We start from the raw sequence: 16,796 nt of genomic DNA, 5'->3' as shown, positions 1-16,796 counted from the left end.
TTCAATACTAGCAGCATGTTCCCTCAATGCTCTCTAACACTGTATCATGTTGACCTCCTAAACTGTTCAGTTGCAAACCTGTGATGCTGTCTTTGTCTCATTTGTCTTCAAAGTGTGTTACTGAGGGAAACACATTTTGTATTTGGCTTCAAGCTTCTATTAAAAAGGATGCAAATGATTCAGGGAAATTTAACTTTCTCACACTGACTAGTGTCAGAGAAAAGAAAAAAAAATAATAATAAAAAAAATACAAACTAAAACTGCATGTTCTCCTTTTCAAAAAGTAACTCAACATTCCTCAAAAATCTTGTTCTTTCTAACCTCCAGTAGTTTAAACTCTCGTCCTGCTGCAGTGATCTACAGGTGTACTCTATAACCCAGTGATATCACTGTTTGGTGTAGTTATGGGTGTACCAAAGCACATTTCTGACTCCATCCAACGACACAAGTGCCATTTGTATCGATTACCTTTTACATATGTCAAAAATAAAATTACCCCCAAGTTTTAGGTCGACTGTATCCATTAGAACTGTGTGATCTTTGTGGAAAAGTGAAACTGATTATGTTTGCTTTTCTGAATTTTACTAAAAAAACACAGGAGTTGTAGTTGGGATGATGACAAAAATTCAGGTGAAATCAGGACAATCCAGCACGTGAATAAAAACAGATGTCTGAGACATTCTCAGAAGCAAATTCATGGAGACAAATCACATCAGATATCAGCAACAATATGGTAACATACAATACAACAGATGGTGTGTTGGGCAAAAAATACAATGACCTGTATTGGAAGGCCAACTGCAGGACTGTTTTGTACAGTATTTTTTTTTCCACACATTTTTCAGTTCTGTCTTTCCTTCCAAGATTTCATTTACAAATACTATATTTTAAGAAATGTCTTTAACTTTACAAATATGTAAAATGGGCACTCAAATCTGTGTAAGGACTGAGCAATAAAACTTTTTCACCACTTCAGACCAGTAGCTCACACAGCAAGACCACAAAATGATCGCTTTCATTGTCCATACTTTCAAATGTGTACAGGAACCCTGTTTTTGATACAATTATATAATGTTCCTGTTTTCAGCAGTTGCAATGACAATGTTTTCCAGTGCTGTGTATTTAAACAAGGTGTCAGTTGTTGTTGTTGTTTATATATTCTGTTCAAAATCATAACATTTTTTTTCTCTACTAACTTTATTTTCTCACAAATCCCTGGCAGCTTGCAACTTAACACTTTATAGACACATAAATCTGTGCTGGTCACCAATTCATTCCCATTTCAGCTCTGTATGTACACAAGTCTGTATCCATGTGCATATGATTGTGTGTTTGTTCATCAATGTGCATACAAGCTGCTGAGGTATACATGCAGGTTCAGTCCTTGGGTCTGCACTTCATTTGCAGAGCTCATCACTTAACAGTTTAGGGTTTTGTGATGTGAACTTCACTAGTACCGCTGCCATTGGTGGTTGTGGTGATAATGTACTGCGTGGTGGCTTGCTGATTGGTCGATTGCTGCTCCAGATGTTCAGTGTGGGCCTGGGTTGTGCTCTGTTGAACACCCTGTTTGGTCTCCAGCTCAGTCTGACCCTCGGAGATAACGTAGTGTGTCTGCAGTACAGGGATGAGAATGTCTTTAGCTCCACAAACATTAGTTCAGTTCATACCATGATCTGCCACGTTTAATTCAGCATTTCTGCTCTTTTTATTTTTTTGTTGTCCAGAATGTAACTCACATGCAGGGCAACAATAATTTTCACATTTTCAGAAGTAGTGGAAGGGCTTCTTCAACCTGAGATGCTTTTGGTGTAACGGGGGAGTGACAAGTTATGATGTGTTTTGAATAAGTCCCATATAGGCCTAAAACTTTAGAATCTTATTTTTCACTACATATCCATGTGGCGTGAAAGCCATTGTTGGATTTCCCCATTTTTTTCCCTTCTTTTTTAAACCTTTTGATTTTTTGAACAGGGCGTGATTCTTTCAACTGCAGTGTTAGCCTTGCCTATAAGGACATGCATGTCCAAAATGAAACCGCAACACAGTAATTTCCCAAACCACAGCAAAATGTACACGTCACTTTAATCTAACAGGTATCAGACAGCATTCACTCACCGTTTTCACCTGGTTGCTGTTCACTCCAGATACAGGCGTGCTGGCCTCAGCTATCACATATTGTGCGTGAGGTAGAGCCATCATCTGGATCTCAGACGCTGCCATAGTAAAATGTTAACACATTAACCTGACAGGCAATCCTACAGTATAGAGCTGTCAAAACATACAGAGTGATGGGATGATATAGGAGCAAGTGTGTGACTCACAGTAGCCTCTGTAGTTCCAGTTCCCAGGTATGTAAGCGTGCTGCACAGTCCCTTGCTGCTGCTGCTGCTGCTGCTGCTGCTGGGTGCTGCTGGTCTGCAGGGTGTGACTCTGAGCTAAGGTCACAGGTGTCAGCTGTGTGGGGCTCAGCTCCTGATTGGGCTGCTGGGAGGTGGGGCTTAGAGGCTGACCGGTGACCTGAAAGAGAGTAAAGAAATATAAGTAGTCTGTTATGAAGCTTAAAGTTATGGAGCGAGCAATGTGTGTTATTATATTTTATACATTACTCATTAACTTGACCTGACTTAAACTTTAGTATTGAGGATTTACCTGGGTGGCACCTTGTCCAGTGCCTGAGGGCTCATTGACCTGGATGTGTTGTACCTGGATGGAGTGCTGGCTGTAGCCATGAGGGTCATGCAGCTGGCTAACATCTACTGTGGGGTGCTGGGAATGTGGGGAGGAAGCCTGTAAAACACAATGAAAGTAACTACTTGATATTGTCTCTTACATTCACCTCAATCCACCACTGGACACATTTCCATGAATATTGCTGGAAAACAAACAAGTTACTTTAACTATTTTGCCTCCAAACCACATTTTAAAAATACAACAGGCCAAAACAGACATAGTTTGTCTGCTGAAATGTTTAAAGCCTACATGTCAAAGCAGTAATTGCCAGAATTTTCATGGCGGCTGGTGGTTCTTTTGAGAATAAAAAAACTGTGAAAAAACATAACAAAATTCCCACAAGCACAAGGTGACACATTCAGTTTCTTTTATCTGACTAGCAGCCACAAACTCAAAGATATTGACTAAAGCTAAACTATGCAGGATTTTCCTTAAAATCAATGTATAGATCACTCATGACTAGGGCCGTAACGGTACATGTATTTGTGTCGAACCGTTCGGTACGCGACTTTCGGTTCGGCACGACCCTGTACCGAATTATTGGGCGCAGGATATTATTTTGTTTTTTTTTAATTCCGTTTTTGCGAGCCGAACCATTTAAAATATCTAGTTCCCTGACGGACATAATTGAGTGACGGACCGAGTCCGACCGTAAATCTCCGCTTTCACCTTGTGCAGCGCATTCTCGCATTTTGATAACATGGCAAGTGAGCCTGACGAACCTGAAGACCCACCGAGACCCACCCGCAAACCTTAAGTCCTCCGTTTGGGAACACTTTGGTTTCAGGGTAAAATACGAAGATGGAAATAAACAAGTTGACAAGACAAAAGCAGTGTGCCGACACTGCAGAACAGCGGTCGGGTATGTACTTGGAAACACGTCTAACATGCTAACGCATCTAAAGCGACACCACCCGAGTTTGAACGTTAACCGGCACGACTAGAAAAAGCAATCTGGTGCAAACTACGATATCGTCGTCGTTTAAAAAGAAAGAGCGTTTCCCTGACCATTGCGCTAAAGAAATAACCAACGCCATTGAAGTTGAGTAAAATTGTTTAAGCTGCACTTTAGATATAAGCATGTTTTGTTTACTGCACTTTATCAAAGTGGGAAAGCTAAGTAAGTTCCTAGTAAAACTGAATCTGAGCAGGCTTTGAAGCTGACCAGCTGCACTATACTTTTTATTTTAATTGAGTAAAACTGTTAAAGCAGAAATGTATATTTATATTTTTCATTCAAAAAATGTGTTAAAAAAAACAGCAGGATTTTATTTTTCACTTTTATATTTCTATTTTCATTCAAACAATGTGAAAAAGCAGGATTTTATATATATTTGTTTCATTCAAAAACTGTGTAAAAAGAGTTAGCTGCTGTGGTGGTATGTTTTAATAAGGTTACCAATAAGTAAAAGATATTTAATAGTTGTCTATTTTTTTCATTACTGTACCGAAAAAAAATGAACCGTGACTTGTGTACCGAGGTACGTACCGAACCGAGATTTTTGTGTACCGTTACACCCCTACTCATGACCCACTAGAAGTCTGTGACAGTGTGTTTTATCTGCAGAGACTCTGCCCTCTGTCTGTATTTTGCTATGTTTAAGATGTTCCTCAGCACAGTGCACAGGTGCACTTGATAAAAAGGTAGCTAAGAGGTACCAGACCACAGGCAGCATCCAAAAAGAAGTTACAAAATTGCAGATACAGTGGCAACAGATTGCAAATATAGCTGAGGATCGGCTTCCACTTTGACTGTCAATACAGTTTACTAACAGTAGCCAACTATTCCTGCATCATATACCTTTAAACAATCTATTGTCAAAATAGTTACTGGGAGCTGTGTTTATATCAGGCAGCTCCCAAATGTGAACAACTGTGATTGTGCAGCAGGATGTTGTTAAGTTGTTTAGTCAGCTTTCCTGGGATACATGAAGTTTAAAAAACAAACAAAAAAAACTTAGGTCCCAGATCAGATCCTGGATCTTACCGGAGCCACCTGCACCACTTGCAGCTGAATGTGTTGCGGCTGAGACAGGCTGCCTCCTGCCTGAGACACTGGGATGTACTGGATCCTCTGGTAGTCTCCCTGCGCCGTGCGATAGTCCGTGGTTAGTGTCTGAGAAAGCTCTGTCATGGCCTGGGTCAGCAAATCTGTGGTCTGTGGAGAAAACAAATCATAGTTATAATATCTGGTGTATATCTTAATTTCTTTCTTGCTCCTTCTTTTATATTTACATTTATTTGCACCGTCTAGCCTCTATATTGGCAAATACGACTTTTATGTTTCTGTAATATTTAATTTAAAATATTCACTGAGCGTTGGCACTCAACATGAATGTTCATAATTTGTTCTTACCACTACAGCCTCAGCTGTGGTACCATCTGCACTGATGACTGCAGGAGTGCTACTGATAACAGCTGTAGTCAGAGGAGTCTGGATGGTGTTGGCAAGCTGGGCAAACTCTGGATGTTTCTTCCTGATGTGCTGAACCATCTTAGTCTAAGATACAAGCACACAGAGAGTTATCAGTGTGGGTCTGGTCTGGGACTGTCTAAGGCGCCGCACAGATTTGTAAATTACTGCAAACACAGAGCTAGAGTCAATTCCTGTATAAATATTTATAATATCTTTGACAGAGCGTTATACTAACCTTGCTGCTGTATTGTTTGGCACAGTGTGGGCAACAGACCGGTGCAGTGGCGATGGTGCCTGTCAGTTGTGTGTGTGTGCTCAACATGGGGTCTGGCTCACCAGGAGCAGCCGGACGCAACTTCCGGATGCTGGGAGGCAATTCTGCCCCAGGGTGGTTCTTCAGTATGTGTGCTTTCCTCTTACTGGCACTCTTATAAACCTGTAGAAATCAGTCCATTAGATTGATTCATGAATATCATCCTGAAAGTTCAGGTTCAGAGTTTGAGGTCAAGCAGATGTTTGCATGTTTTATTCAAGGCAGGAACTTTAAATAAATATTTGATTAATTAATAAATAACAAAAAAAAATATGAACGACAAGTTGTCTCCAAAACTACAAGTTCACATTACAGGATGGGAAAAACAAACCTTGTCACAATACTGGCAGAAATAGTCCCTGTTGGGCTTGATAATAGGCAGCGTTAGCTCAGGCACATCATCAATACGCATCTCTGGATGACGCTTGGACAGATGATTGACCTGAAACCAAAAAAATAAAGCTGAGTGTTCTGGAATTCAATATCAACAAACAAAAATCTATCTGTGAGTTTTTGCTCACCAGCATTCCTCTGCGCCTGAATCCCATCATGCATACTCTGCATTTGAACATGAAGCTCTCGAAGTCGGTGGTGGGCACCTTCAGTTTAAGGGTTTTGGAGCGGTGGATTCTATCAGCCTTCTTGGCCTCTCTGTCAGGATTGTGCATTCGCTGCATGTGCTCCCGCAGCTTATCTTTCCTCTTAATGACAAAGGAAATCAATTATCACACAAGAGCTCACATATCTATACACTAACATTACCAACTGTTTTTTTTTGTCATGCTTTATCTTTTCATCTTACCTTGAATTGTTTGCCACATGTTGAGCACAGGAAGTCCTTGCGGTCAGAGTGGCGTAACATGTGCAAACGCAGCTTGTCTGGCCGGCAGAAAGCCTTTTCACAGTCTGGACACTGGAAGATCTTTTCTGAATGGAAGCAGCGGATATGCTTCTTCACCTAAGGAAGAGAACATTTTGCAGTCTAAAAATGGAGTAACTGGGCCGATTTACTAATTTAAACCAGACTTCTGCTCAGCTCTGGCCAAATCACTGTAAGACATTTAGTACTAACTTGGATAAAATCAGTAAATGTCTTCTTGCAGGAAGGACAGGTGAAGCAGCCGTCCACAGCATGCACTGCCACGTGGTCTTTGAGCAGGTCCAGCCTTTCAAAGGTTTCTTGGCATAAGAGACAAGAGTAGGAGCGGTTCTCCGTGTGCACTAGCAGATGGTCCTCAAGGGCCGAGTCACTCATAAAGCTCTTGCTGCAAATGTGGCAAGAAAAGGCATAGGCGTCCCGGCCATGCACCCGCAGGTGTTGATCCAGCTTGTCTTTATCCCGAAAGGCCTTGCCACAATGGGTGCATTTAAAAGGACGGAAACTCTTCCTGATGAAAAGGTGCTGCAGCGCTGCATTCTGAGATTAAAAAAAGAGAGAGAAGAACTACTAGCAGAAAACCCCACCAGTGTAGACTGACATTGATCTGCTCTGACATAGAAAGAGGCTGATAGATGCAATGGATTGGGCAGGAGGGGACATATCCAGAAATGTCACATGAACATTAACAACATGACAAAATGACAAATCTTTGAACCAAATGTTTTTTCTGCCATCCTCCAGGTCCTACCTACCTGCACATCCATCTTTGAGGGAAGCACGCATTGAGGAAGAGAGACACACTGTTGTAAAGCAAATCATGGCCACTATGACACCAAATAAAATCTAAAACACTTCCAGTTCAGTAAACACAGCAGTCATACCCGTATCCTCTTGGCACGCCGCATGTCCTGAGATGTGAGGTGGGCGTCTGATTGGCTGCTCTGTGCCGGGTCCTCCTTTAGTGGAACTTGCAGATCTGTGGTGGAGGGCGGGGTGACAGACTCTGGAACTGGTTCCCCTGCAGGTGGTATAAGCTGGCCCTCTGTCTCAGTCCCAGCCTCTGTCTCTGACTCCATCTCCACCACCTTCAGCCCATTCTGTACTCCATCCACTCGCTCCTCCAGTGGCTTCTCTGTCAATTCCAGCATTTCCTGATTAAAAAGGTAAAAAGGTCAGTCACACCAAAGCCACTTAAGTAATCGATTAATCAATACAGCACATACTAATGTGTCCTTTACTGTTGTCTTGTCCCCACTGGTGTCTCCTGGTGGATCCAAACGTATAAATTTAGGTGGGCGTCCTGGTCTCCTTCCTGTCCCAAATCTCCTCCTGCCTCTTCCTCGGCCCCGACCTCTGGATCTGAGACCAAAGAAACAATGAAGACTTCATTTAGACTTTTATGAGATAGAAATGAAAGAGAAAACATAATAGAAAGTGATGAAAACAGGTTTTACCTTGTCACAGAGTTTAACTTGTCGTCATGCATGTTAAGATGTTGCTGCAGTTGTTCGGAGCTCACAAAGCGCCGGTTACATTCGTAACAAGGCCAGTTCTTCTCTTGCTCCCGGAGCACTGAACAACAAAAAGTGAGTACCAGGAATAATCACTACTACTGTTGTGATAATTTGTAATTGTGGTGGTGGGCCGAGACATATGTTGATATTAAGCTAGATAAGTATTATGTGCAGCTCACCTTTTCTCTCTTCTTCTGTAACATTGTGGATCTTCTGATTGACAAAATCTGCATATGATGCTGCATACCACACCTGCAAATAAACATATATCATTACAAACACTAACTAGTACAGCCTGTTCAGATACTCTTTTTTTTTTGTTTTACTGGGACAGATAAATTTTCCTTTCAGCTCTGGCCTGTGTCCACCATCTTCTGAGAAAAATATCTGGCTCTTAAGTTACTTGATATTTGACATTTGACTGTAGCCCTGTCTACACATATACAGATGTTTTTGTAAACAAATGTTTTCCTCTACGTTTTCTGCATTCTTCACATGCAAACAGGGTTTAAAGTCAATAAAAGTGACATTTTTCAAAACATCTTCTAATGTGCAGTTTTTTCAAAATGCACATTTCTGTTCACCTGTGTGGAAATGTAAAACAGAGTGCACTTAAACTTAGTATTGCTGTACCACTTCACGGATGAACGGAGCCGTCTGCTGCACCACGTTATGTAGTCAGCGTGAAGTTCACCAGAAATGTCGGTGCTGGATCAGGTTGAGCCAGCAGGTGGTGCAACAATTTTGAGAATAGGATTCTGAATAAGCTCTGTTATCCTTTTATTGAGGAGGAATCAAGGGTGATGAAATCTCCAAAATATATATATAGTATAAATAAATTGTTTTTAAAAATATCTTTAAACATGTAGAGAGAGCCTTAACTGAACTGAATTTCCTCACCAGCTAGTCGCTAATTTTGCCTGTCTGCTTTCTGGTGCAGGGCACGTAGCATGTAGGAGTGAAAACTTTGTTTCATTACGTTGTTTCATTCATAAAGCAGGACAAATGAGCACACTGTATATGCAACAGAGCACACAAACTGCACTACATGGGACTGACCTTGAGCTCTTGTTTGGGTTGGATGTTCTTGATGGTTGTGTAAAATATCTCTGAGCCATACTGATAGGCCACCAGGTTCTGCTCCAGGTGGTTCTGAGCAGGTCTCACAAACATCATCCAGTTACAGCTGTCCTCATCAGACAGGTCCAACCACATGTCGTCAGACTTCTCTCCATCTTTCTCTGCATCAAGCATGCACAGCTAATACAAGAGGCAAAAAACACATTAAAATCACACTGTAAGAGTAAGAACCTTTGATTACACATTCTTGCGCATATTAAGTTTTTGCAGTTCTTTCTTAGCCGGCACTTTCTTATAAACTTAATCTTAAAAAATAGACTTCTTTTGTTGTTTCTTGGTATCCACGCTATAATTTCACATTTTGTCCTCTTTGCTTCTGACTGTTTGTGAAGCAATAATTTCACAAATCTGTGTGTGGCTAAATACCAAAATAAAAATTGTAGTCATGCAGAGCGCTGATTTACTTTCAGATGAATGTAGTGGTCATGCAGTTCACTCTGAGGAACCAGGGGTCCCTCCACAGGACCAAACTGTGTACGCTTTGGGATGCGTCTCTTGGAGAACACCCCACCCAGGAAGCGATCGATGTAGAGGACCAGAGGCAGACTGGCTCTGGCCTTGGACATCACAGGCCGGTTGGGGATGGGGTGCAGGGAGCCATGCTTTAGACACACAGAGGAGTTGGCATTATTGCACTCCTCACACCCTGAGAGGCCACAAAAGGGAAAAATCAATAAAACACAAACCATTACAACAAACATATAAAAATGTATGACTTTATTATTTTATTGCTCTACTTTGTGTTGTTCTACTGAAAGGGATAGTTGAGATCTTTTGAAATGAAGTTGTGAGGTGCTTATCCATAGTCAGTGTATTACAAATAGTAGATGTCAGTTGGCACGCCCATAGTTTGGAGAAGCAGGCTGGGGTACTGACATGGAAGCTAAGCAATGTAAGGCTCTGGATGGGGGCAACATTAAAACATATTTTAGCCACCTAAAAAAAGTCCCACTTAAAAAAATCAGTATCAGTTTATGTGTATGCTATATTAAGAATATTTTCAGCGCTTAACCTTGCTGTCAAACAGTGATTTCCAACTGGGAACTGAAGCCTTTATATTGCTCTCTTCTAAGCCAGACTCCACTGAGAAAAACACTGATTTAACATCACTGAACACAGGAGCTGCTGGACTAATGCTGCCTCAATCAGTTATTTTGTTTGTGTTATTTTGTGATTTTGGCATTTAAAAGAGTTAGTTCGGATTCACCAAAGTCACACAATAATACAGACTAACTAACTGACAGAGGCAGCAATAGACCAGCAGCTCCTGTGTTCTGAGAGTCAATATGACTGTTTTTGTCAATGGAGTCTGGTGGCTTTGACGAGCATAGCTCGAGAACTGTAACAGCTTCTCTGTCAGGAAAAAGCTGTCTAACGAAAAGGTGAAGCAACAGAAATATTTTTTTATATAGTGTACACTTAAACTTCATTTTAGATGGGACTTTTTGTAGGTGGCTAAAATTTGTTTTGCTACTGCCCCCCATCCACAGCAGCTCATTGCTTAGCTTCCATGTCGGTATTCCTGCTGCTTCTCCAAACTGGGGGCGTGCCGGCTGACATGTACTGTATGTAATATACAGACTGTGGATAAGTACTTCATACAACTGCACTTTAAAAATTCTGAACTATCCCTTTAAAAAGGTCCACAGGCAAATGACATAACATCCGTGATTTCAGTGAGGTCTAATCATTTGCCTTGTTCTGAATGAATTTTCATTTGTTTAACAAAAGAGTAAGACATTTTTGTAGTGCAAAATTAAATCAGGATGTCAGCCACAAGACAGGAATAGTTTTTAGGCATCTTTGTTTTTAGTTTGTTTGAATGTATATCATGACTTGACAGTATGTTTTTAGAAAAATGCAGCAAAAAACACTACTGGTAAGTCAAGGCCAAGCCACTGAGATGAGTGTATGAAGCAGAGCTTCATTTCAGCAGTTGAGACACAGAAAAAGACTCAACATCCTCTGCTGTCTGCTCTGAATGTGTGACTCCTGACAGGGCAAACAAGTTTGTTACGACTGAGGAGAATGTCACTCACACAGATTGTGAGGGTTGAATGACTGAGGCTGACGAGGTTCCCAGTCATCCATCTCAGAGTCTTCATCCTCGTCTTCATCAGAATCATCTGTGGAGTCGGTGGCCCCAAGGGGACTGCTGGGGGGGTCCACCATGTCAGCCACTGAAGGGAGCGAATTGGACGCAGACAGCTGCTCCTGTGTGTTTGATCATTTAACAGAGTTAATACTCACTCAACTCTTCTGTTTATCCTTGTGTGAGAATCACCAACAGGTTAACATCTTCAGGACTGACTTGTTCACATACAACAATTCAACAAAAAAATGTATATAAAGAATGAATAAATGTATCCTTAAATAGTTTTACAAAACTAGATGCCATTTATTAATTATCTTCTGTGCATGCAAAAACTTATTTGTGGTTGAGTCAAGTAACGTTCGGTTATTGTTAGTCTCGCTCACCAGACCTTTCTCAAGAAAAGAAAGGTCTGGCTGGGCCGACTCTCACTTTAAGATTGGAGAAAAAAAATGCCCCGGTTGCTTGTATTTCTTTCAACCAATCAGAACCATTCTGGGCGGTGCCACAGCAACGGTGTGCTTGCAAAAATATTGCCGGGGAGAAACAGGTTTTGGTGTAACACGCCCACAAAAATATCGCCTACAGGACGCGAACCATGGCAGAAAAATGGCTACATCCCCGCAAGATCAAACACCACAAAAGTTAGTAAAGGACATGTTGAAAACGGTTGAAAACTGCTACACAACCGGAGGTGGTAGGGCGGGACTTCAGCAGGTGGCTCGTTCTGCCCAATGAGAGGCTGATCTATGCAGTGAACTTCCGCCCACTCAGACTAGGTTATTGTTTACTTCCGAGGGACATCAAAATCTTATTCGGGAAAAATCGCCACCTTATCTTTGAATGTCTGTCCAATCAGTGTTTAATGTAAATGTAGTCGTTTGAAGTGATAATTTCCTCTGTGTATGCTATACTGACTAAAAAAGCTGAAACCATAGCTGCATAATCTGCTGTTCTTCCTTCCGTCATTTGATGTGATGAGTTGGAGGCACTGAAAGAAGGAGATGGCGAGTACAAGCAGCCGAAATGAGTTTCCTCCCCAGGGTGGCTGGGCTCAGCCTTAGAGATAGGATGAGGAGCTCGGAAATCCGGGAGGGACTCGGAGTAGAGCCGCTGCTCCTCCACATCAAGAGGAGGCAGTTGAGGTGGTTCGGGCATCTGGTAAGGATGCATTCCGGATGCCTCCCTTGGGAGGTGTTTTGGGCATGTCCAACCGGGAGGAGACCTCGGGGCCGCCCCAAGACACGCTGGAGGGATTACATTGCCCGGCTGGCCTGGGAACACCTCGGGGTTCCCTCAGAAGAGCTGATGGAAGTGGCTGGGAAAAGGACTGTCTGGGCTTCTTTGCTGAGGCTGCTGCCCCCTGCGACCTGGACCTGGATAAGCGGAGGACGACGAGTATGACGAGTACGAGTTGGAGGCAAGGAAGAACTGCAGGCAATTTCAATATCAGTATTTGTTCATGGTCTTTTATAAGGGCATTTCAATAATAAAACAAAATGAGTTCAGAGAATGTTTTGGACGAGGATATTTTTATTGTTTAATGTTTTGACTGACTAAGATATTCAGTCATATTTATTCAAGCCAGAGTATACAGCCCAAGTTAGACCGCTTACGTGGTGGAATAACAACACGATGATGTTTCTGCTATCATTGGGTTAACACATCATGAAACAATTTGCACACGTTTGCTTATTCCCTACTATATGCCATACGTGTGTTAAAATGAGAATAAATAAATACAGTTCACTTATTTGTAAAACACTGTGCCCTCACCTGGGAAACTGGCTCCAGGATGGCTTGGGGAGCCTCTGCTACATTACTGAGAACATGCAGATTGGCAGCATTCATGTTCTGTCCACTGGGCAGTAAAACTGTGACCTATGAATGAGATTACAATGCTTTAAGGTTCAATAAAAACAGGTGGTACATAGCAAGATAATGGCTGACAGTATCTGGTAAACTTACCTGCTGCGTTGTACCATCCTGCTGAATATAAGCCACTTGTGGCTGATCAGCAAATACAGTCTGAAAGCAAATGTAGTACAGCACTATGAGCAAATCTTGCATGGCCGTGTGCAGGTTATTTTATATATTAATTCATGCAATCTTTGTACATTTGAAACAAGAGTGTGAAAGTATATTAAACTCTTGGAACTCTTGGGTTTTTGTAAAAATGTCAAAATAGGTGGTCAAGAACGACTCTCCCAAAAAAGGCAGGGTCTTAGTTTCGACCCCACCTGCCCATCAAAGCAAAACTTGTGTCATCTAAATGCTTAAATATCAGCTAAGATGTCTCTGCACTTGATAAAAGCCGTTCTTACCTGAGTGCCATCTGCAGGGTGTATGTAAACCAGTGTGTGCTCTGCAGACTCTACAGAGGTATAGGAGTTCCCATCTGCTGTATAAACCACCTGCTGCTGTCCCCGGTCCTCCTGATCACCACTGTAGACAATCTGGGCTACCGTGCCACCTTCAAAATGCACCTGCAACACGTGTGCACAAGACACAAAGGCTTTGAACCAGCTGCAACATCATTACACTCTCTGTGTGTGTCTCCCCCCCCCGTTAGTCCTCCTTTAACTTAGTATATGTGAGTGCTGAACAAATGATGGTGAGTTTATGTCCTTCTCAAGTCCTTCTGGAGGGTAAGGAATGATGACTTGGAAAATCCCACTATATAGTCTCAGCTAAGTGGATGGTAAATTTTAGGATTTGGCAGCAACTTGGGTCTGTGGACAGAGGGGAGTTTGTCTGTGTGTGAGTGTGTTGGAAAGACAAATTATAAGATGCTTAGATTGTCCTGTGATGTATCAAATGTGCTGCACTTCTTTTCTATTGCTTATGACTCTAATATAGCACTTAAGGGACAGTTCAGACCTGTGCGCCATTGCTTGAATCATTATTAGAAGTCTGACTCCACACAGCTGAGGGTTCCTGCTTGGTCTCCATGGCAGCACAGTGCCAAGCCTGTTGCCAGCAACGTCACCTATCTCTTCACTCTTGAGACAGCCTGTAATGCACACAGACAATAGCATTGAGGGTGATTTTAATTATAATAATGCATCATGGTGTTAGTAGCTAATGCAAGGCAAAACTGAATGATGGGGTTGGGTTTTAATGTGAATTTGTGACTGCATGGTTATGCATCATTTTAACAATCATGGCACAACATTATGAGATCTTAAACAAAGGTGTATTTCTATGTGTGTATGGGCTGGAGCAATCTCCTGAACGGGTGATGGAATCTCTACTGTAACAGCTTTATCACACTGGACACAAGAAAGCTGGTTGGCTGCAACAACAAGGCACTGCAGCAGCCATCTCTGAGCAAAGTGGCACTGAGTTCAACCCCACGTGCAATCTGCAAAACAGATTTTTGGGTCTCCAGATACGGTTTTGCTCGGCTGACACGACATGCACGCCAAAATAAAGCAGCATGTCACTCGGTGTGCAGAGCGGTCACACAGGACTCTCAGCGGGGGTACGAGGGAAAATGCGGTTAACGTTTGCTGACGAGGCCGCCCGGAAAACGGTGTCTAAATACAACCGCATGTCGGCACAAAAGCCACCGTGAAAAGTCACGACTCTGTAAATTCATTCAGAAATCTAGTTGGTATAATCAATAATAAATTCAATTCCCCCCTATTTTAACCCCGCAGGTTCTCAGTCCCAACTGGACCATACCACACAAACCAGCGCTATAGAAACCCGGGCATTTACTGCACCGCAACATTAGCATTACGGCCATATAGTCCCAGTGTAAGGCCGACCTTGGAGCTAAACATAACTTGTCAGGTCCCAGGACGTAGACGGCAATCTGCGATATTTAACAAAAGTGCTTTTGAAGCGATAACAGGCCGGATTATTAGAGTAGACCCACCCGTGCCCCGATTCTAGTTGAGCCCAGCCCTTCAAGTCTGCTGTGAACAAGGAAGAACGGGCTCCATTTTGGGTGGGACTAACAACAACAACCACATCCGAAGAGAGACCCAAAGAAAAAAATACGTATTTTCTACCGGTACATAAGCGCTCAAACAATCCGCACACTTAATATATATCAAAAGAAAGGCAACGGAACAGTCAAGTTATACAAATAGTCGTGAAGAAATCCCTGGTTGTCTTACATTTAGCGGAAAGCGTAGTTGTTCTTACCTCAGAATGGTAGCTGCAGAGATGGCTGCATTGCATATATTAACATAATCTGCCTAGCAACACGCAGGAGCGTGGCTTCTGATTGGTGGTTATTTACTCTGGCGCAAAAGCAATTTAGGCTATTTTAAAACACTACTTTCACGAAACAGTCTAAACAGCCGTCTGGATTAAATATTAATAACATAGCAATGTTACCGATTTTACTGCGAATGTGTCTATTAATCGTCTTTACAATTTAAAGTACAGGGTTAGTACAGCCAATCAGAAAAAATAAACACCAACATCGTCCAATTGAATTAAAGCTGTGTCCAAAAATGTTATTTGATCTACTCTTATATGTTATTCAATTTTAAAGGTGGCACTGCTGGCTTGGACTACTGTCAAAATATTTTTTCCCCGTATATCTAAAAAATAATTATTTTTTTTCCCCGTAAAAAAACAAACAAAAAATAAAAGGTTAAAATGACGGTGATACAAAAAGCACGCTACTTTACTGCCCTCTGTTGGTCACAGAGAAGAACTGCAACATTTAGTTGATCAAGGTAGCGTCAATCAGTGCAACCATAACAGTGCCTTTCCGGTTACTCCTTTCAAAATACAGTTGCCAAACTAAAGAAATCAGACCAAACTAGTACAAACGGCCATGAAATGATCGAGAAATTGTTCTACGGAGATCACAATTTATAGACTATAACTCCACATTCCCCAGTAGGAATAATACCGATCCTAAAACTGATTAATTGTATGTATTTTTTTTTAATATTCATATCTAGTTATATCAATAAGAATAATTATTAATGCAAATAATGAAGCCATGCACCTTGCAGTGGTATATACTTCAGAATCAGAATCAGAAATACTTTATTGATCCCCGAGGGGAAATTATTTAAAGACAGTAAGTAAAACTAAAAGTGCAAAATATGCAGAACAGTCCATTTTTGAGCTCCACTAGCACCAATACACATTATATCATAAATTTACTCATGATTATTGATGCATTATTTTGTACACTGCTTAAATGTAAGATGGAGCTACTTAACACTGCTAGCTTGTGCATTTCCCTTCTTATCATATCTTAACCCCATAATACATAAACTTCTTTTTTATTTATAATTTTTATTATTATTCTAAGCGTACAAAGCAACTTAAGTTTCATATGAATGTTTCTGAGTAAAAGAAATACAATATTTACTCCTGAAATGTCAGAGTAGTCATTTCTAAAGTAGCAGGAAATGGCAATGCTCAAGTAAAATACAAGTTCTTGAAACGCGTTAATCAGAGATAACGACTCCGCATTATTCCTTTCCCACTTTCCTACAGTTACTGATTACCTTCTTGTAGTACACGGCACATTAGCCTAGCTAGCAAAGCTACCAACGACTGTTTCTCTTTTTGTGTAATTTTAATTCAAATTAAAACTGTTTAGAAAAAAAATAATACCGCGCCGGTTATTTCTTAGTGGGCGCTCTGCAGTCTCCCGTTGTACTTCATTAGGGTTTTTGCCCTCTACTGGTCACAGTGAGTAACTACAATGACGTCAAGCATCAAGTTAG

General features: G+C 41.5%; 1 protein-coding gene across 7 annotated transcripts; it reads right to left on the bottom strand.

Annotated features, from left to right (window-relative positions):
• Nucleotides 1-1,178: 1,178 nt before the first annotated feature.
• On the bottom strand, nucleotides 1,179-15,286 carry prdm10 (PR domain containing 10). 7 transcript variants are annotated; one of them, XM_078166931.1, is made up of 23 exons: nucleotides 15,244-15,286; nucleotides 13,969-14,101; nucleotides 13,413-13,574; nucleotides 13,057-13,116; nucleotides 12,865-12,969; nucleotides 11,036-11,210; nucleotides 9,401-9,642; nucleotides 8,916-9,116; nucleotides 8,036-8,108; nucleotides 7,797-7,914; nucleotides 7,566-7,701; nucleotides 7,224-7,493; nucleotides 6,535-6,879; nucleotides 6,265-6,420; nucleotides 5,984-6,163; nucleotides 5,794-5,904; nucleotides 5,385-5,585; nucleotides 5,090-5,233; nucleotides 4,721-4,891; nucleotides 2,653-2,790; nucleotides 2,325-2,520; nucleotides 2,119-2,216; nucleotides 1,179-1,614 (listed from the first exon to the last, which is right to left on the bottom strand). In XM_078166931.1, the coding sequence occupies exons 2-23, from the start codon at nucleotides 14,038-14,040 to the stop codon at nucleotides 1,426-1,428; spliced, it is 3,543 nt and encodes a 1,180-aa protein (XP_078023057.1). In that variant the 5' UTR covers nucleotides 14,041-14,101; nucleotides 15,244-15,286; the 3' UTR covers nucleotides 1,179-1,425. The 7 variants fall into 7 exon arrangements, with proteins under 7 accessions (XP_078023057.1, XP_033487640.1, XP_078023059.1 ...); XM_033631749.2 differs by having other exon boundaries at nucleotides 7,581-7,701; XM_078166933.1 differs by lacking the exon at nucleotides 15,244-15,286 and adding an exon at nucleotides 15,216-15,240.
• Between the last annotated feature and the right edge of the window lie 1,510 nt (nucleotides 15,287-16,796).

This window comes from Epinephelus lanceolatus, chromosome 4 (genome assembly GCF_041903045.1).
Source record: "Epinephelus lanceolatus isolate andai-2023 chromosome 4, ASM4190304v1, whole genome shotgun sequence".
Lineage (NCBI taxonomy): Eukaryota > Metazoa > Chordata > Actinopteri > Perciformes > Serranidae > Epinephelus > Epinephelus lanceolatus.
This window is presented reverse-complemented; position numbering and strand designations above follow the sequence as displayed.